General features: G+C 38.6%; 1 protein-coding gene across 3 annotated transcripts; it reads left to right on the forward strand.

Annotated features, from left to right (window-relative positions):
* The first annotated feature begins 16 nt into the window (after window positions 1–16).
* Window positions 17–14,792, forward strand: Drep2 (DNA fragmentation factor-related protein 2). Of its 3 annotated transcripts, none has more exons than XM_086906078.1 (5): window positions 17–1,622; window positions 4,210–4,321; window positions 6,045–6,218; window positions 8,052–8,404; window positions 9,567–14,792. In XM_086906078.1, exons 1-5 carry the CDS (start codon window positions 1,611–1,613, stop codon window positions 10,464–10,466), a joined length of 1,551 nt encoding a protein of 516 aa, XP_086762204.1. In that variant the 5' UTR covers window positions 17–1,610; the 3' UTR covers window positions 10,467–14,792. The 3 variants fall into 3 exon arrangements, with proteins under 3 accessions (XP_086762204.1, XP_086762205.1, XP_086762207.1); XM_086906079.1 differs by having other exon boundaries at window positions 9,570–14,792; XM_086906081.1 differs by having other exon boundaries at window positions 4,225–4,321.
* Window positions 14,793–22,451: the final 7,659 nt, after the last annotated feature.

Raw genomic sequence — 22,451 nt, forward strand, 5'->3', positions numbered from 1 at the left:
ATCTTTTTTGTTTTAATAAAAATTGGTTATTATTAATTTTGTTATGAGTGAAGATAATCTTTATTTTTTCATATAAAATAATGTTTCTTAATGTGTTAATTGGTACTTGGTGTTATCAAAGTTGAGATTTTATGTGAAAATTTACATTTAATTTTACTTATCATTAATTTTCACAACTTACATTAATCGGTAACATAGATAATGACACTAAAACAGAAAGAATATCACGTCTTGTTTAGTACTACAAATAGATCCGTTCTACATCTCGTCTATGATTAAATCCTTAACCCGTCTACATAAACGCATGAGCATACACATTAAATCTTTTTTTCCTTAAACGGTGAGTTATCGATTGAGCGAATGGTAACACAGAGCTCGTCGTTATCTCGAGATACAGCGCGTCGCTAAAGGGTTAAGAATAGAGTCAGAGTAGGCAGCACTGTCTGGAGGGGGGGAACAGGCAAATTCGGGAACTGGGTAGCCACTGGGAAGAGATCGTAGGGGATACGAGGAGGCAGTGGTCGTCAGTCGGAAGAGAGAGGCGCGCGTGGGGCGAGGTTGTTGCGGGTGAACTCGTGGGGAGAAGGAGAGCCGAGGGTGAGGGCGAGGGCGAGGGCGAGGGTGAGGGTGAGGGTGAGGGTGAGGGTGAGGGCGAGGGCGAGGGTGTCTGTACGTACACCGAGAGAGAATCGATCTAAAACTAGGAGTCGCCGCAGTAACCGCTGGGAGGAAGCCACTGTTACAATTTGCCCCCATATGCGCTAGTGAAATCTTAGATCGGGTAATTGTACGGCGAGAGAGCAGCTAGAATGAGGTGTTCCCGCGAGGTGGTCGCTCGCGTTCGGCCCGCGCGTTGATTCGAGCTCGCGCGATACGCCACGCCGATACCCTGCTGATACAGTGCGGAAATCCGAACGAACCGAACTCAGTGCCGAGGCTGACCGAAAAGAGAGTAACGGAGAGGAAGCGACGGATATCTATATAGAGAGAGGGAGAGAGAGCGAAAAAGAGGGAGAGGCGCGAGGAGCGCGCCACAGAGACAGACAGAACTACTACAAGGGAAAGAGAGAAAGAGGAACAGGCCAAGATAGAGGGAGAGGGAGAGATACGTGTACACGTAGAGAAAGAGAAAGAGAGGAAAAGAAAGAGAGAGGGGGAGGGAGATCGAGAGCGCGAGAAAGACAGGAAGGAAGAGAGAAAGGGAAAAAGAAACGGTGTCGCATCGCAAGGTGTTTCGGTATACGGTGCACGAGACGGAGAAACGGTCGCGAGATTACGAGAGAGGGTTGGGTGAAAATCGGAGAAAATCGGGCAGGAAGAAAAGAAGCAAAGAGAGGAAAAAGACGGGGAAGAGACGCGTGAATACGAGAGAAATTCGAGAGAAAAACGGGACGAGGAAGAGAAAGAGAGGGAGAGAGAGAGAGAGAGAGAGAAGAAACGGAGAGAGGGAGAGAGAGAGAGAGAGAGAGAGAAAGCGCAAGCAAGGGTGGGCGGACAGTAGTGCACGAGAGCATCCCGTCGCCACGATAATGCGACGTGCAGCTTCTTTACTCGTTCCTTCTGAATAAGTGCTTGCTGGGACGGTCCCTTACCTGCAGGGATATGACGTAATGGCAAGAGAGGTACGCATTTATATCGCATTCTTATTACCGATCATTTATACTCAACCATCAGTTCCTTACATGCGCCGCCTGTCTCTCCTACTACCACCCCTTGTGCGTGTCTCTTCATCTTTAAATTTCAAATCACATCTAATCCCATCTAATCCAAGATTTTCTTTTCCTAATCCTCCCTATTTTTCATCGTTTTTGAATATATATCTCAACAATCATTCAAACGTATATACGCGCCTTGTTCCTTACTTTACCTATCCATGTCAGATATGCAGTGTCGGCCAGTTATACGCATTCGCGTCGCGGACTCACGCGTATACACGCATAGATTGTGGGAAGTGTAGAGTTTTTGCGATCGAAAATGCCGCATATCATCTTCGTTTCGTTACGTTTATCCTTTCGTCCCGACACCTGTCTACGTTCACGTCTATATTTTTTTCTTTTTCCTTCTTTTTTTTTTCTCTGTATCCTTCTCTATATATTCGTATATTTTCGATTATCGTCCTTCCCACTGTCCCGCATATTATTCTTTCGAGACTGAGCGTTTGACCTGGCTGCGTACGCTGATCAGCGCACCAGCCCTTTTAGGTTATGCTGCTTTCCTTTCCGAATCACGCAATCCCACAGGATCGGCGTGGCCTCGATTCTAGTAAACAGCGGTTCGCCGCGTATTGTTTACCAAGATCGTGCTCCGGAGAGAAGCTGCATCGAGTGTAATTCTAGGACAGGAGTGCAATACGCCGAACGTGCATTGGCCCTGGTCACCCGATTCTCCGCGTTCCTTGCCACCTACCACCAACCTATACCATTATCGTGTCTCTTTCACCCTTCCATTCGTCGCTCTTCCTACATTTCCCTTTCTTCCTTTTTCTTTTCCTTTCTTTCTTTCTTTCTTTCTTTCATTCTTTTTTTTTTTTTGATCGTTTACCCGAGAATGATTGAATCAGGTCAGTGTTTTCGACCATAAGTTGCGCCTGCGTCTGCGCCTTGTTCACTTTGCGCCTCCCTGTTGAAAACTAGGGACAATCCAAACATAATATTCCTTTTTGACTCGCATTATTCTAATATCGTTTGTGAATAATCCCATTGCGATCCAAAGATCCTTTAACCCCGATAACCGAGTAATCGGTGCCCACTGAGTTCATGCTCACGAAACGCCGTCTTAAGACGATCATGCACCCACATTTTGAAGGGGGTGGTGTTTAGAAAATAAAAGTACATTCGCCTTCCTTTGTAACGTACGCCATCGAACGACCTGATCCTTTTTTCGATCCACCCCTTACGAGAAATCTCCTTTTCTTGTCGCGTGAAAGAATATCTCGCGTATCGAAATTCTAATCGGTCAAGATTCCTCTTCTCTCCTTCCTTCTTTTTTTTTCTCTCTTTTTCGCTACGGTCGAAGGATACGAACTGCTCCCTTTTCTTAAAAGACACTCGATACCAAACTTGTTCCAATTTGCACGTTATCGGACTCGGGATACTATTTTTCTGGCCCTGTACGTCCTATTTTTCTTCTCCTACGAATAATTTAATCTTTTATTATACGTTTAATCTTTTCCTGTTCCTGCTTTAGAGACGTGATTGTACGATGTATGTCGTCGTCCTCCACCTGTTAAATTAAATTCTAAAGAAGAATGTCTATTTTTTTCCACGACTCTCCGTCGTTCGAAGGAAAATGTGGGGGAAAAAGAGGAGAGAGAGAGAGAGAGAGAAAAAAATAGAAGACTTAGTCGTTGCAAGGATATATGGATATTCGATAATAATTTCCCAGGCGAGGCGCGCGATAGGCTTTGTTTATAGTCTGTTCTACTTAGTTACCGTGTATAAAACACGTAGGGTAAATTACTTTCCCGTTGACCCGGCGCAGACACTCCACTTAACATCTAGGCGATAAGCATTTTCCACGGTTTGCTCGAGGATTTTACGCTTTCTTCGCACGCAATTACATCTCGTTTTCGAACCGATCCTCTCGTTGATACATCATTTTTCGATATATCGGCTCGTTCTTTTTCCACGTTTCCACGTAAGAAAATCGTCCATTCTTTTAATCTATCGTTCTTTATGTCTTTTAATCGAATTTTGGATTATCATTTTTGATGGATCATTTTTGAACGATTTGGATTTTTCTTTACGATTCTAAATATTCCTACTTCTCTTTATCCTTTAATCTCTCCGCTATTTCAATTTTTATCATCTTATCTATAATTATATCGCAATCGATTTTCTACATTTTGCCGTCCAATGTATTACTACCAAATCTTCGTAGTTTCTCCAATTCTAAAAACTCTAATTATGTCAATACCGATTCCTTGCATTTTCCTTCCTTCAAATCCTTATTTTTATACCAAACTTTGTATTTTTGTTTTGTTTCTCCAATTCTAACAATTATAATCAAAACTGCTGATTTTCTACTTTCAGCGTTTATCTTTATACCAATATCTATACCTTTGCGTTTATCTAATCCCTAAAAATCATTTCTAAATTTATCGTCTTTTTCTTCATCTTCTATCATTCAGTTTCATTCGAATAATATAATTAAAATGAAACCGGTAGGTTGTTCTGTGGAATATCGTGACTCAAACGCAAATTGCATCAGTTAATTTCTGTGCAGGAGTTACGGACCAAGAGACCTTTTAAGATATGGGACAGTTGGCGTAACGTAAGAAAGGGACTGTGTGTTAGCAATTTCGAGGAACTGATACACCAGGGTAAGAAGCGTGCCCTCTGAAACCGGTAGCGAAAAAGTAACCAGACCTCTGGTACTCGATGTGGAAAGTATTACATATGAATATAAATCTCGACGATATACCTTACCTACAGTTGGTCACAAAAGTATTCTTTTTTACCAACGTAAAACTATTCGTACGTATCTAAATTTTCGTCTAAAACATCGAAAGAATACGTTAGAATAAAGCTAGATAAACAAGTGTATATTTGATACAGTTGAATATTTTTGCGATCAATTGCGTATTCTGTCCAGGATTGGGCGTAATCGAAAAACAAAAATTCTTATTTAAATAATTATTCAAATTATTATTTTTATTTTGAAAGATAAATAATTTTAATCCGGTATATATTTGAATATTTTAAATTTTGGAAAAATATATACATATATAGATAATCTATTATTTCATAATAGATTAATTTTTCTACTATTATAATCTCAATATAAAAAGAAATCTCATTCGTAACCTATCTAAGAAAAATAATATAAGTAACGTTTCGATTGAAAAATAATATTATTTGAATAATTATAACATTTTACTCGATTAATTGGATATTTTGAAAGAAGAATTATATATTGTTTTCGATTACAAAAAAAGTAATCGGTCCAATCCTGACCCACCATCGATCCGAAATCCTGTTTACTTCGATGCTCGATACCTTCTCGCGATTAAGGCGTATAACCTCTGATATACACGAATATTATATACATAACGTGCTTTCTTTCTTTTCACGACACACAAGATATTGGGATTACTGGTCGAAAGGTATCGCTTTTTTTTATGCAAGAACATTTAACCGAAAAAAAAAAAAAATAAAATAAAATCGTGTCGAACCTTCGCCGGCTGTCGTCTCAAAGAGAGAAAGAGAGAGAGAAAGAGAGAGAGAGAAAGAAAAAGAGAGAAAGAAAAAAAAATGATCACTAAGTAACACGATCACGAGGCTATCCTTGAAAGGGAAAGAATCGTAGACGAGAAAGATCGTGAATATTATTCCTTTCTAATTAGAGAGAAAGAGAGAGAGAGAGAGAGAGAGAAAGAGGTGTACTTTCTCCATCTTGGAATCGAATTAATCCATTGGATTTAACTCGAGCCAGACTTGGGCATTACATCAGAACAAAGCGTATTTGAAAAATGTTGTATCAATTAAATTAACGTATTAGTTTCAACATATATGCACAGAATAATGCGATAAAAGATTTTCAACTATTCGTGACTAATTGTATTTATGTTAATCGAATTAATCACGGGCGAATGAATTTTCTCTGGATTATTCTCGAAATTGTAATATACCATAATCAATTTTTTTTTCTTTTTTTTTTTTTTTTACTCAATTTTAAATAACAATTTCGACATACACAACATTCAAATTAAATGATAAACAACCTTTCACGTCAAAATTATCTTTTAATTTGCCTAAATGAGTCGATACGAGGGTAAAAAAAAAATTCGTGGAAATAAAAAATATGTCTTCGAATCGAATACTTCTCCTCTCTTCGCAAACGGATCACGAACGTTATCTCGTTCTTTCTCTATTTTATCTACATATATATATATCTATCCTTCTTCTTTTCACGTTTCTTCCCCTCGAGTAGTTTCGAATCGACGCCTCGAACGTTAATCATCGACCCAATAATAAACATAAACGCGCGATCGTCACTTGTAATTGCAACTAATCGCCGTTCCGTGTTTTCTCATCCAATTTTAGGTAAGGAGAAACTGGGCGTGCCACAAAGCGAGAATGTATCCGTAGTGTTGGAGTCGGACGGTACACAAGTGGAGGACGGGGAATACTTCAAAACCCTAGCGAATAATACGATCCTATTGTTGCTAAGGCATGGTGAACGTTGGTGTCCAACTGGAGTCGACATCATACGCGCTGGTATCTATCTAACCGGAGAACGTGTGATAGGATTGGCCTATAAATTAGCGATAAACGGGGAAGGGAGGCTTTGCGTGCCTCTTAATTCTAGTGGAAAGTAGGCAAATAGGATGATGAGCGAGGCGATTTTTATTTGAAAATAGATCTCTTGTTGGCTTTTGTATATAATATGTAATTTTAAATACTGGTTGTCACTTGAATTTGAAAAAATTGCGAGAATCATTTGTAAACTGCAAATTTTGTGTGGAGCTTTGTTGCTTAAATATCTATTCACTATTCGTCGTTGCAATAAATTCTGTTTTAGATAAAGACACAAGAGTGTTGATATCTTTAGGAGAAATTGAAGAAAGATTATAGAAATTTGAAGGATTGATTGTAAAGGTTCAAGGTTTATAAAATTTGGTGTATGAAAATGTAGATTATTTATTAAGTTTTAAGCATAATTTAAGTTTTCACATCTGGAATCTTATAAGTACTTATTTGAGTATCTGGATTAGAAATCTGAATGGAATTTAAATTGGCTATTGTATCTGTATCAATTTTCTATCTGAATGAGAATATACAGAATGATTCGTAAGAGTTATCATGTCCACTTGAAAGGATGAATTCGTACATTGAAATAATTAAAAAAAATTCATATGAATTTACATACATACATATCTAATACTTTTCTAGTTACAGAAAAAATTAAAGAAAATAATCGCAATCTCAATCCAATAGATTTTTTTCTTTTTTTGATACGTTGAAAATTATTATACATTCAACACGAGCGAATAAAAACTAAATTATAAATGATATCCTTTTTTTAATTATTTTAATATACATTAACATTTTAAAATATTACGAATCACCCTGTATAAAAAATTCGTTTTTGAATAATGAAAAATGAAAGATACGAATACTCGAATCTCCAAATAATATTAATCTATTATTATCATAAACTAATATTATTTATTCTTTTTTAAAAAAGAATTCTATCAATATTCTTCATCTCAAAAATGAAACAATCATTAACAGAATGACATGAAAATTGACATACGATCAATAATAAAAATGATTAAAAATGATTAAGAAACAATAACTTACTAATCTTCATACATTCGAGCAACAATCAGTGATAAACAAAACTACGATATATATTATTCTCGATCGATGAGATTGAAAGGCGTCGCTACTTTTATCTGTTCTTTCCATCTGGTAAACAAAAGGTAAACGAAAGGCGATGGCGGTCTATCACGTTCTTCTAATGATAATTGGTTTTTCCGCTAAATATTTATCTCTCGAGTTATTTTTAAAAGTGAAGAAAGGAAGGGAAAAGCGAATCCTTTCAGCGTCGATTGATCGACTCGCCTCGACTCGCGTGTAATTATAGATCGTATACGCGTCCTGTACGTGGTAAAGGGCCGGGTGAACATTCGTGAAAGCGAGCTGACGTATTTACGGCTTCGCGATCGACGCGAGCAAAGGCAACTTTCGCGATGATAATGGATGCGAGTTGTGCGAGCGGAACACGTTATATCGATTCGTAAGTACAATAAGACAAAAGTGCAGATTCGTCGAAGAGGGCGATCAGATAACGATTTGTTCCCGCAGCGACGCCCACCGTGTATTAATGAATCGCATAAACGAGATCGATATATTCGTGAAAACGTAGAAAATTGCGTGTAAAAAAGTATGAAATTGGATGACTAAAAAGCTGATCCAATATCTGATGAATGAAGAATTCGTTCACGTTTATGAATGTTGTTGTTAAAAAAGTTTAGAGAAAAATATTTAAATGTTTGCGACGAATGAAAAACTGTATTCTAACACCCGTGTTTCACGTGGTTGCAGCGATTTCGGCCATACCTAAAATAGTCTGCGAAACAATCCACGCCCTGGAGCTACACGATGAGACACCCTCGTGGAAGATCATGGACAATAAAGGACGAGTCACGGTGGTGCTACACTGGGACCAGCGTTCATCCACGTCGTCTCAGGCCCAGCAACAGCAGAAAGGTCAAGACGTGCAGACTTCCAAGTATTCGCCGACTAAGAAAACCGATCTGAGTCAGCGGCCACCCCTGGTCATCCAGACAAGCCTGGACAAGCTCAACTACGGGGGGAAGCTGGGACATCTGACGGCCGAGGTCGGCCCCAGCCGTTACACCAGCCCCCACATCACTGTGATAAATCATGACGACATGGTACGAGTTCCCGATTAACCTTCTCTTTTCTTCCACTTTTTCTTTCTCTATTTCTCGAGTCTTCTTTTCGCTCTTTACCACCACGAGTATCGCGAGGTTTCCGGAATTCGATTTCAATCGTATCCATCTCACGTTCCCTGGAGATCCATGGACACAGATGAGCAAAATTTGATAATTGAAGTTAATTAGTATTAGCAAGGAAAGAAGTCTCACGGAAAGAATGCGGATCTATTGGTCAACGTGGAAGGAAATATCTTTACACATTTGTACTATAGTATTTGTCGCATATACTAATCCGATTGTGACATTGTGAAGAAGAATAAAGTCTAAATCCAATGCAATAGCCATAGAATCCAAAGTATTCTAACGTATAATGTAAGAATTTGTTTCTCATAATATGTGTAAGCTAAATTGTAACAATAGTTTAGTAATTAAGATAATAATTGTACGTATACGAATAGATATACCATAGTTGTATTAATATTATATCAAAAGTAATATTTCATACTTCTTAGATAATTAGCCTAACGTAACTTCATAAATAAAAATAATTTTTACGATTTTAAATATATCAAATTATATAGCTCTTTTATTACTATGTAGCTTCTATTACTGGTGTCAGGTTTGTCAACAAAGCGTCTGAAGTGGGGATAAACGATTCTGCGAAGAACCTCTCTTGCCCCTCTCGCCCCTCCCGCGAGACTTTTTTTCACCAGAACAGTACCGTTGCCTATCTCCACGTTTTAGACGTTTTGTTGACAAACCTGACACCACGCATCGCTATAATAATAATAAAAGAGCTACTACTAGAAACAAGTTAGAAACAAAAATACGTGTAAAAATAGAACGTTTTCCTTCCACATTGACCGATCAGATTCTTTCTTCCACGAGACTTCTGTTCAACCAATGAACACTGAACTTTGTTCGAAATTTTTGACCACTTACTTTTTCTAAACGAATAAAAAATCTTGAAGCTGAAAAGAGTGAACCTTTCGGAAGCCTCGAGCGCTTTGGTTCGATCGGAGAGCGAAACTTAAAAAAGAAAAAAAAGAAAAAAATGTACGTAAAGTCGATAGCATAGACACGCAGTAGCGTAGCCCTCGAGAATATCCTCGAATCTTCGATCCAGACAAACCATTAAAACTCGCCGTGGTAACGACAGCAGCAGCAGCCGCAGCTGCAGCCCCAGCCCCAGCCCCAACCCCACGGGATCCCGGGCCGCCTGGTGAAGCAGGGAACCAACTCGTTCGACAGCACCACCATTCATATCCACACGCCCGAGTGTTCGAACCACATCCACCAGCCTGTGACGAGGAACGGGAGCCCCGTGAACGGGGCGGACGGTGGGGCGGCCGGGGAGTGCGACTTCCACTGCTGCGCCCTCCACGAGGAGGGGCGCAGGATCGCGGTGCACAAGTCGGTGGCCACCTCGCCTATCCAGGACGCCCAACACCAGCAGTACCAACAGCAGCAGCAGCCGCCTCATCATCATCCTCCCCAGCAGCAGCAGACCCAGACCCAGACGCCATCCCCCCAGCCGCCCTCCTCCCTGTCGGACGGGACGAGGCGAACGGGGCTGAGCAAAGGGCACGTGAGATTCTGCGACACGGCGGACGAGGAGTCGAGCTCCCGGTTGGCGGGCAACTCGGCAACGGCCAGCTTTCATCTCCACCATCACCACAATCATCACCAGGAGCACGACAGCTCCGAGTCCGAGACCGAGAACACGATCATGGAGGACGAGATCGTCACCTCGGAGAAATTTTTACTGCTCATCGACCAGCTCACCGTAGACCAGAAGCACTTAAGCATCAAGGACATAGGGATCATCCTGGAGCGGCTCAGCTCGAAGATACTGGACGTGGAGCGGCTCGACAGGGAGAGCGAGAGCGAGGAGTGTTACAACTGGACGATCAAGGCTATCATTAGGGGAGACGTGTTGAGGGAGCTCGGGGTTATTTACAACGGGAATTACTACGCGATCTCGGAACACCCCGGATACAAGGAGGAGTCCGAGGAGAATAACGAGGATAACGAGGAGGAGGAGGAGGATAGACTTTAATATGATGCTGTTTTACTAGATAGATAGATAGATAGTTAGATAGATAGATAGATAGATAGATAGTTAGTTAGTTAGATAGATAGATAGATAGATTATACACCTATTAATGGTTATTATTAATAATAAGTATATATCGAGCTGCGGGGAGGGGGCTTAAAAAGATAAAGATTCGAGGAGAGATTTGAAGAAGGGTTTTTGGAAGGATTGAGAAAAACAGAGAGGATGAGAGAGAGAGAGAGAGAGAGAGAGAGAGAGAGAGAGAGAGGGTGAGAGAGAGCGAATATTTAAGAGTCGAATTTGTTATAATTGTGTCTGGATTTCCGAATGGAGGGGAGATCGGTGGAGGATTGGAGATAAACGAGCGGCGAAACGGTGATTTTTTTTCAAAATGTTTTCATAATAAAACAAAGGAATGCGTCATAATAAAAGAAACCAAAAAAAATAATAATAATAAAAATAATAATAATAATAAAATAATAATAATAATAATAATAATAATAATAATAATAATAAAATAAATCATACGATACCTTATTAAACTTAGTTCTAAAGACGGTTGTTGAAATATGTACTTATTAAATAGTATGTATACTTGTAGGAAACATTTTTGGGATTACGGACATTGATTCCGTAACCGTCCACAACACTGCCCTATCTAAGAAAAAAAAAATAATAAAAAAAAAAAAAACAGAAAGAAAAGAAAAAGGAGATAAAAGAGAGATACGAAGAGAAGAGGACGAAGCAAGAGAGATAGATAGAGGTACTTACGTTTCACGACGTTTCCGTTCGTCGAGGAATAAAGTGGAAAAAGAAAAAAGAAAAAAAAAAAAACGGTGGAAAAATATTTTCGTTCCTGATCGATCGGGGGACGTGTTCCGGTTTATTAAGAAAAGGAAAGAAGAACGTTGAAGAGAAAGATCGAGGGAAGAGGTACATCGACGCACCTCGATTTACCTTTTATCGTTCGTATGTCGGGGATAATTTTGGATTCCAGTTACACCAAAGGATCGCTTTGGTTTTCCTTCTGTCGTCGAGAGCGCGAAGGATCTCTGAAAAAAAATACGAAAGTCGAGTCGTAATAGAGCCGTTATTAGTGGGTGTGTTTGGTTCCACACTTTGGTGGGTAGGGTGAATTCGAGATGAAAAAAATTTTGTTCCTTGTCAGTCTGTAAGAAACGAATTAAATCAACTGCCCGACTCTCGCTATACGTATATACACGTATAAAAACGAAACGAACACGGTACCTACTACACCCTATATATATATATACACACACACACATACACACACGTACACATACACACCGACACACGTTGTTCAACACGTGACACACACAGACACACTCGTATAGATACAGAGAGGTGAAGAGTAAGAGGGGTGAACGCGTAGGGAAGAAGAGGAAGAGGAGGAAAATAGATGCACGAGATAAGAGAGAATATGGAGGACCTCGTTCAGGATCATCGTTAGCGGGTTTTGCGCTACCGATATAAGTGATACCGATACATAAGAGTATTAGTCGCGCCGCGTATATATATATATGTATACAGGATATCCGGCGTGCTCCGTGAAAACTTTGCAATTTTAATATATTTCTATTGTAAGTATATTTGACACTGCGAACGGAGAGACACGGCGAAAATTTATTCGATAAAAAAAAAAAAAGGAAAAAAAAAAAAACGTATTGTAGCGATATTACGTCATTGCAAGAAAGAAATCACACTTTATACATAACGTATATATACACTATATATATATATATATATACATATGAATATATACATAAATGATTGCTCCGTAAAAAAAAAGAGGACTTGGTGCTTGAGAGATAAGAACCAACTGGGTAAAACGGTATAGTGCGTATAATAGAAGGAAAACGGTTCAGTTCGTTTGATTTCCAGGGAGTGTATGTGATCTCGCCTCGTTCTGTCCTAGATTTTCTCGCATGTTTCGTTTCTCTTCTATATAGGAGGATTCGATGCGAGAAGGAATTCGACGAACGACTTCGAAGGCGAGAAAAAAAGAAATGCGATGAGAATGAATGCGAAAGAGAGATAGGAGAGTGAACGAGCGTGTGATTATATTTGAGAGTAAAAGAGGAAAATTACAAGAATTATTTTTCGTGGATAGACGCTGCATGAAAAAAGTGAAAATTACCTGTAAACTTCACTATTAACGCAGTGTCCATTTGTTAAAAAATAATTCTTGAACGTCTAATTCTTAGGACGTGACCACTTTTTTTTGGAAGGTAAAATTCTGGAGAGTTACTCGTTTTGGGAGAAGAGAATACTGCGATGAAAGCGATTATCCGACAGTGACTCTCATTCTCGAGTAGCGGTAGTGTCCACTGGTAACTTTTGAGAGCAACTCTCGAGAGTTTTAAATTCAAATGCATTTTCACATGGAGAGAAATTGAGAGAATGCCTGTGTGCATGTGTTGAGAACCATACGAATGAGATGAGGGAGAGAGAGAGAGAGAGAGAAAGAGTGAAAGAAAGAGAAAAGGGGAAAGATGAAGAGAGGAGATGAGGTAAAACGGAGCGCGTCTTTTGTTGCGCGAAATGTCACTTCTCTTCTCGTGCCGACGGATGCTCTTTTTTTTTTCTCTTTTTCTTTTTTTTTCGGACCGATTTGATGGAACAGAGGGTGTTACACGTGCTTTTACGAATTTAATAACGCTACACGACTTCTGTATCTTCCGAGGGATGTTTTTCACCCGATGTTGAGAACTTTGTTTTCAGGTTTTTTCGTAGTGCCACTTTAACTATTGAAATTAAAATAAACTGAATGAATCGTTGAAAAAGGATTAACAAACAAAAGGAAAGAATAAACGAACGAAAAAAAAAAGGAATAAAAAAGAAGAGTGAGAAGAAATAACGAAAAATAAATAATAAATGATAAAAAAAAGGGGGGGGGAATAAAAAAAGGATCGTTATATGTTTTTGGTACACGCAAGCATTGTATACACGAACGAAACGAAGAAAAAAAAGATGATACGGTCTCGAGCCATTCTTATTTACAATATTACTTATAGCCTCCTCCCTTAGATCCTTTTTTGCGCGCTATGCGAGGCGTATACGTATACTTTTTCGTCGAATCGAACGCGTGGCAAAGCGCAAAACGCTTTGCAAGGCATTCTTTCCGCGCGAGAGACCGATTCCTCGAAGCGACTTTTCCCTTCCCTCCCCCTCCTTCCTTTTTCTCCTCTCTCTTTCATTGGACACATTTCGCTTCGAGAGAAGATCGAAAAAGGAACGATCGAGAAAACGAACAAGGAGTAAAGGAGAGACATGTGATATCGAAGATCGTGTGTGCATGTGTGAGAGAGAGAGAGAAAGAGAGAGAAAGAGAAAGAAAGCATCGAGACATAGTCGAATATAAGTCACCTCGCATTACGATTACCTCTGTATAACTGCAAAGCCGCATTACGGAGAAAACTACGAAAAAAAAAAAAAAAAACTAGCGAGAAGAGAGAAAGAGAGTGTATGCGTGTGTGTACGTATGTGAGTACGCGAGAGAAAAACTAACGATTCGACGATTAGCTTTATACCTTCGTCACTTGTCTCTTGCCGCGAATAGCGTGTTTAGAATCTTATCGATTATTATTATTATTATTATACACCGATTGATCGAGGTAAGATTTGCACGAGGCGGAGGAGCGGAGAAGAGGGAGAAAGAAAGAAAGAAAGAAAAAAAAAAGAAAAAAAAAACGAAAAGAAAATATAAAAATGACGAAAAAAAAAAAAAAAAATATGTCGAGAACGAGTCTTCCCTCGCGCGAGACAAATCGCCGAGTGTGCGTGAATTCGCGCGAGCGAGTTAGCGAATTTTCATTGACGCGCATCGACGCGCATACACGCGAGATGTACGAGGAGGATATAAATCACAGATATTTGCAATCCTACTATGCACTGTCAAAATGAAACATAAATTAAATGTAGACGCGAGTTAAGGTTTTTTAAGCATTACAAACGATGTACTGACTTTTTTAATGACGTTTTATCACGTTACGGAGTACTATACATATATATATGTATATATATACATATACATACATACATACGGGAAAAAATATAAACAAGTACATATATGTATATATATATGTACTTATATATATATATATATATATATATATATATATATATATATATATATATATACGAATATAAATAAATAAATAAATGAAATAAATGAATATACACACAAAAAAAAATACACACGTACACGTGCATACATAATTAGCATACAAATGTCAGCGAGCGAGTGTCTGATGAATGATGCGTCAATAAACAAGAATGTAAATAATAAAGAACCATATATATACAATACATCGTTCACGAAAAACCTATTATATTCGTTGAATTGCGTGTAACGAACTCGTTCCCAAAGATTTCGTGTCGTAGAATGAAACGTTATTGCAATCTAAGACTGATCGTAGTCGTAGATTCGTTAAAGACGAACGTGGAAACACGATTCCGCGACCACTTTCAGAAAGTTCACTCGCCGTAATAAAAGGTGAGAAACCGCTCACGCCCTTTCTCCCAGGGATTAAACCGGGGCTCCCATCGATTCATCGCCTCGGGAGAAAATTTTACGCTCGTGGAATACGATAAAGAATTATCGCTTCAAAATTGCTGTCTTTTCTTTGAACATCCGTCGTTATTAGAATGCGGGATCGTCCCTTGATTCGGGAAGAAAACTTCGACGCGGATCGGAAGTATTCGGGCAAGATCGGATGAGATACTCTTATGTTAAGCTCAGAATCTTGAAGATTTCACTTCGGAACAATTCGGCAATAATCGGACGCCGATGAGCTAGCTAGCTACTCTCTAATGACCGAGTTTCGAACCGATTATAGCCGATTATTGCCGAATAGATCCGAACGTATCGAGCTTATACGACAATATCGAGATCTTATCCGATCTCACCCGAACTTGCACGATCCGTCCCGAACTCAACAATCTCGAGATCCAGATCGATGATTAGAATAAGAAAAAAACCACGAGGTAAAATCAAAATTGTGATTGTTCGATACCTATTAGGTAATAAAAACTCCCTACGATTTTTTCACCTATCAATTTGGCGTTAAAAAAATCTTTGTTTTTTTCGTCATAAGTAAAAAAGAAAAAAAAAAAAAAGAAGAAAGAAAAAAGCACACAAAAATTGTACTTACCTAAACGTAACTAAATAAACAAATGGAATAAAAGAAAGAGAGCATTAGGACGCACTAGCCTGCGGGATATTTTTTAATGCTCTTCGCTCTTGTTTTTTCTTGCTCTCCAAGCATTTTTATTTCTCTTTATCATCGTATCATTCACGCCGTGCTGTTTAACGTACAACCTGTTACGCCCGTTTTCTTATATCGATATTTTCGATATCCTGCAAATTATAATTTCCAATCTCTTCTCCTTGTAACGAAGGTCACGATCGAAAATCCAAACTGTTATATCTCGGGATGTTCGATCCCCGGCGCGATTGAAATGTTTTCATTAAACTGAAAGCCGTGAGCCCGATAGCGGAGAATAGAGAACCCTTAACGCCTCTATCTGGCTGGAAGAAGATTGATATTCGGTTTGCATCGTCCGTTCTTATCTTTTCGAGGAGGAAAATTCTCTCCTCCTCGGCTTTTAATCGCGGCGGATGAAGAAGAAGAGATTAAGACGGTTCCTTTTAGGAACACTACTAAGGCGGGCTGGCCCAGTAGAATCTGGCGAACGATTTAAAGTTATTAGTAAAAAAGCTCGCGTACTTATCATCTTACCTTCTTCAATCCGCGAAAGAAAGAAAAAAAAAAAAAAAAGAAAAAGATATTTTTATCCCGCTTTCTTAGCGGCTATAAATACAAAGAAAGCAAAAGGTATAATCTCGCAACAGGCGACGAGGGTATTGATCCACAGTGTTCCACGGCAACACTGATTCCTCTTTCTTCGACCACGTCATTTTCTTCATCTCCGGATTACGTTGGACTTTGTGTTTCCTTCTTCCTTTCTCTCCATTTTTAAAGAACCATTTTCGATTTTTAACGATACAATACGGTTTCTTTCTCACTTCGGATTATCGTTGCCGAATTTTCACGGGAAAAAAGGCAGGGGAAAAGATAATGGTGCGTTTGTTAAGAATACACAGAATGCACGAAGCAATTAAAAATATTTTCAGTGTTTATTATCTCGTAAAAGAAAAAAAAAAAAAAAAATTCTCAGAAAAAAATTACTTTTTAAGAAAAGGATAATTTCTCTTTCAAACTTACTTTTTACAATTTTCGAAAATAGATGTATTCTTTTTTTTTTTATATTCCCGTAAGAAAAATCATCAAATTTCAGAATTATAAGTTTTAAAAATAAATCCATTCAAAAAAAATACCGTATATTTAAAAAAGAAAAAAAAAAACAAGATTTTTTTCTCTTAGGAAGAACACGAATGAATTGAAATCGTAGAGTGCAATATTCTCGAAGAGAGCAAGGATTCTTCACATTCTCAGAATGTATCGAAATTTCAAAGATATCTTAAAAAAAAAAAAAAAAAAACACCTAGAAAAAATACGACGAATGGAAATTTCAGGTTACAATGACGGGGTAAAAAAAAAGGATCTAAGAAAGATATTCGTTAATTTGTCGAGTTGTCAAGGAAAGATGGAAGAAGGGGAAGGGATAATCGAAGGTGGATTCGAAACGATGCCTCGGAAATTCTTCGAGGAACCGCAATTTTTCTCCGAATAAATAGCTGTCCTCTGACACGGGCAAAGTATTCCGGGTATGCGGTGTGTACCCGCTCGAATCAGCGAAATGTATTTTAATTACGGAGTGATTTCGGTGGAGTACGAGCGCAATGCGAGCAAATTCCACGCTTCTGACGTCATCGATGCATCCTCTCTCCCCCTCCCCTCTCCAGCCAACATCGATTATTCGATACATCTTCGAAAGAAAATCCTCGCTCGTCGTCGCTCGTCCCAGAAAATTGGAGAAAAATTTCAAAGGGAATAGGTTATATCCCATATATCCAGGACGATATTGTCAGGACGATTCGGATCCTCCAACGCGATAATTTAAGCGGGCGATAATAAGATTAGCGATTTGACAAGTCGCAACGATCCCCTTTCACTCGTTTGATTATCCTATTATTATGATTACTATTATTATTATTATATATTCGGTTGAAGCTGCGTTTTGTGAACAAAACAAAATTAAATTCGTCGATTGGTAAAATTTAATTGGTTAATGATCGACGTGCGAGAGGAGGATTGTCAAGAAAGTTGAAAAAGTCTTAATGTTGGATTATATCGGAAAGTGAAATTTTCAGATTGGAAAAATGGTGATGGAATTATGGATATGTGAATGATAGAAAAGATGGACTGGATGGATCTAATTTTGGAAAATGGGAATCCCGATAGAATTTCGCATCGTAATATCTATACAATCGTGAAACTTACCTTGCGATCAATATCAAAGTCTCGAAAGGATCAAAACAAAATTAATCACGATCCAATGGTTATATACTCGCGAGATGTTTAGACATGGATTTCTCAAAAGTTTCTCTTCAAGTTCCAAGAAGAAATCACTTTTCTCGAAATTTTCTTTTTTTCAAACATTCAAACATTTCTTCTCCTCCAAAAATAATTTCTTCGTCCCAAAACATGCACTCCTTCCTCTCTTCAAATATTTTCTTCATCGACTTCTTTGCTTTGACCCTTGTGTCATTAACAGCAATACATTAAGAAACTTGATTCGAAAATTCATATCAATAATCGACTACTTATTTTATATATATATATATAAAATAGTATGTAGTAATATACTATTATATAAGAGAGTGGGTCAAGATCGAAAGGCTAAAGGATCTTGGTTTGATTGGCACGGTGACAGGGAAATAGCCTTTGACCCAACCTGTAGGTAACTCGCCCACAACTTTTCTCCCCTTTGATTTTCTCGAGCCGCTCGACAGATTTCTCTTCCCTTTGTGAGACGGATCACCCGATCACTTTTTATTCTTTCGTTCTGTTCGACGCGTGGAATCGAATCCCGCCTATTTCGCCGACTTCTACTACTCGTGCGCTCGCAGTAGTAGCGGATCGAAACTGGTCAGACGCCAGGCGAACAATTCCATTCGTTCGGTCGTTTGCCTACTCGAGTTACACTTGACGATTAAAACGGTCAAGGTTTACGTTGAGCTTGATCTTTATTAGCCTCTTCGGCGAGTTGGTTAATCTTAAAAAAACTTTAAAAAGTAACTTAAAGTTAAAAATTAATAAAGTTAGTTTAAGTAATTTAAGTTATTATAAAATGTTCGAATTAACATTTATTCGTAGCTAATAGATTTTTCATATATAACTTCAACCGTTTTGGCATTACAATTATTTGGGATTGTTATTACGTTAAACGATAAATTATTGAAGCAACTTTTCGAAGTAACTTTATTCGTAACTTCAAATATTAAATTTTTCCCATCACTGATTCGAATATATGTTTTTTTTTTTTTTTTTTTTTTTAAATTAAAATTATTTTGAATAAAAAATCGAAAAAAATTCTTTAGCGTAGAATTTTTCTATCTTTTGATAGTTCGAAAATTCGAAGCGTCGATAATATTTTATTTTACAATCGCTGGTTTGAAAGTATTTTGTAACATTGCCTTTGACAAAATTAATTGATATTGCGGTGTTCGAACGTCGTAATGAATGTTGTAAATATTTCGTAATTTTAGTGATTGAATGATTTTCGAGACCTTATGATTTGATGATCAAACAACAATCGATTGATCGTCCATCAATCATAATCTCTTATTAGAAGATATTTAGACTCGTGAAATTAATTGTTAATTGTAAATATTTCAAGATTTTACAGGATGATAAGTGTCCCGATAATCTTCAATTGCTAATTAATAATCAGCTTGGGATTTATAATTAAAATTTAACGAGTTCGTCAGATTGGAAATCCGTCGGTAATTTAATAAGCTAATTTATTAGTGACCAATCTTATTTCACTTTATACAGATTGAACAAAATAACTCGATATACGTTATCTTGCGTTAATAAAAACTGCTTCGAGTAAAAATAATGACGATAAAGGAACACGCAACTCGATGTTAACGATCTTTTTTACACTCTCAATAAGATTCGATTAAGACACGATTTAAAAAAAAAAAAAGACCGACCAAGTGCACTTTGAGAATACTCTCAATTGCCCTCTTTCTCAAATTTATTCCCAAGTTTATACATTTTATTTCGCAATAATACATCGAAGGCAATAATATTCAGATATTAATTAAAGAAAAAATTAATAATCCGCGATAATTGTCTCGAGTATAATTCTGTACAATTCCACCGATTGCCAAATTTTCCGATACACCTTCATCGATCGCGAATCGAGTCTACGTTCACGCCCTCGCACGCTTTCGACACGGTTCACTCGTTACTTACAGAGGAACGGTTAAAGCATATTATCAATTTGCGTCCGGTGCGAAATTCCGTTGGCCCTGAACTCGCCCCCGGCAAGCCTTTCCATTTTGACCGCGCACGTTGGGGTCGAATGTTTTTAACCGTGCACGAGATAGAGAGAGAGAGAGAGAGAGAGAGAGAGAGAGAGAGAGAGAGAGAGAGAGAGAATTCACCGCGAAACCCTGCCAATGGTTTTATCACACATACACACACAATCTAAACTCATTCCGCCCTTTAACTAAACTCGCTTGGCACGTGTCGGTAAATACGAATTTGTCGTTAGTAAACTATGGATTTCGATTTCGGTAAACTTTGTCTCAATTTCGAGCAAGTCCGTTTTCGGCCGGTTTGTGCGCCGAGAGAACGAGTTACGTGAAACCTGATCAACCTTAATTGTGTTCGAACCGATTAAGTTACAGTTACAGGCGAGATAATACGAAGGATTGAACTGAATTTTAATCATCTTAATTAATCGAATTAAGTTTCGTTATTTTTCCATGTACCACGACACGATTTATTATTGAATTCCGAGATCCAAACGCTCTCAAGTCGGTAAGGTATTTAGAAACAATTCTTAAGTAAGAAAAGGTCAATGAGTGAGAGGAAAAGAGGATTAATGATCAAAATAAACGTATCTTTTGTTTTATAGTATGTCAAGATGAGCCTGTACCTTAATAACGGGATAAGTAGAGTACATTTATAGCCTAAGCCATATCGCAACAATGCCATATTGCCGTTTCTTTTTATTGCGGACACGATGCTTTTGCACGAATACTATGACGATTGGTCATATGCGACACCAGCGCCACCAGTGGCTCTTAACTATCAGTATTTCTATAGTTATTAATTCTTACTTTCTTATCCTTCAAATTTACATTTTTCTACACAAAATATATTAATTGTAAAGTTACGAAATTACGAAAATTAATTTAATCATAGTGTTAAAGCTTTTCCAACCATCAGAACGAATACAGGAACGATTTGCCCATCATCGAAAAGGGGAGAGGAGGGGGAGAGAGAGGGGAAACTCGCATAACTAAGCGTCTCACGTGAGGAGGCGCGGCGGCGGCACACGAAGCAATTCGTGGAAACGACACGTGCCAGGGAATAAATCTATCCTCCTTCGTTATTTCGTGCCTCTTTCCGCGCGTAATTTCGTACGTAGCACGGACACCACCCTCCTCCTCCTCCTCTTCCTCCTCCTCCTCCTCCTCTTCCGTTTTCTCCCATTTCTCGCCAGTCACCTAGAACCAAACTTTCGTCCGAATACTTCGTCATCTGTTCCGCACCATTTACTTTATTTGTCCTCTAGCGTTGCGCCAAAAGCGACAAATCCAACTTTTCCACGATTAGCTTTTTTCACCTGAATAAACAGTTGTTGAGAGACAAAAATATCTAGCCATAGTTTGCGTATCGATAACTGACCGGAGGACATACATATCGAGTTAAAATAAACTGCATTATTAGCCAACTGCGCCAAACTCGCCCACCGGACTTAACGCTTTCCGCCTCTCTCTCTCACTCTCACTCTCTCTCTCTCTCTCTCTCTCTCTCTCTCTGTTTCTCGTCACGTTCTCGCTTCTTTTTTTCTTTCTTTCTCGAGACCGTAGTTTTTTCTCGGATATCTCCGTTATTCTCCTCGCGAACCGTTCCTTTCCCTCGAAGTGTAAAAAGAATATGAAATATAGCGGATCGTATATATCGTCGTTTGTTTTAATTCGGGATTCCGTTAAGATGCACGGCGCAGCCATTCGATATGCATTTTCCTTGGTATCCTTTTATAGTGTTCGAGTATTCGAGCAGAAACGATACGTTTCATTGGAAATGGATTTTTATTTACTTACCAAGAAGAAGGAATAATTTATATATACGATTATTTTTATTTTTAAGTCGTAGTGATTCAGATTCAGAAATTTGATAATTAATATCTCGTATATTAAGGAGACGTGTTCCTTTGTTCATCCTTTGTTCCTTTTGGGAGGAGAGTCCACCGACCGACCCGCGTAATTCGAGAATTTAATAAACGTGGATATCTGCACGTTCAACCGTTACCATTGTCCATTAACTTTGAATTCAAGCCGATTAATACAATTCCGACAGTACGAATTCCGATAATTCGCGGAATTTTATTTTCAAAGAGTGACGTGCTCGTTTCGAGCTCGCTTAGTAACCTTATGCAACGACTGCATATACGGTGGGAAAATAAAAAGGGGAGGGGGGAGGGGAGGGAGAAAAATGGACAAGGATTTACACAGTTCCTCGCACGACCCCGTTTCCACTCGCTAATACTCGAGAGCAGCTGATAAATAAATAAAACGACGCGCTTTTCGTCGCGCGACAAAAAGGGTAAACTTGAGACGTCAATATTTGTCCAATGTTCGCGAGATATCGAAACGCGACAAGTTTCTTTCTCGCGCACACATACACACGCGACGTGCACGCATGCACGTTCACTTCTTCACACTTCAATACCGTTCACACGCACGCAGTATTCATATTCTTCCTCTCCTTTCCTCACAACGTATTAAAGCATACTTCAATGCACACGTACGTTCTCACA

The sequence above is a fragment of the Apis florea genome, unplaced genomic scaffold (assembly GCF_048593485.1).
Source record: "Apis florea isolate Af1SG1 unplaced genomic scaffold, ASM4859348v1 contig_2492_pilon, whole genome shotgun sequence".
In the NCBI taxonomy this organism is placed as follows: Eukaryota; Metazoa; Arthropoda; class Insecta; order Hymenoptera; family Apidae; genus Apis; species Apis florea.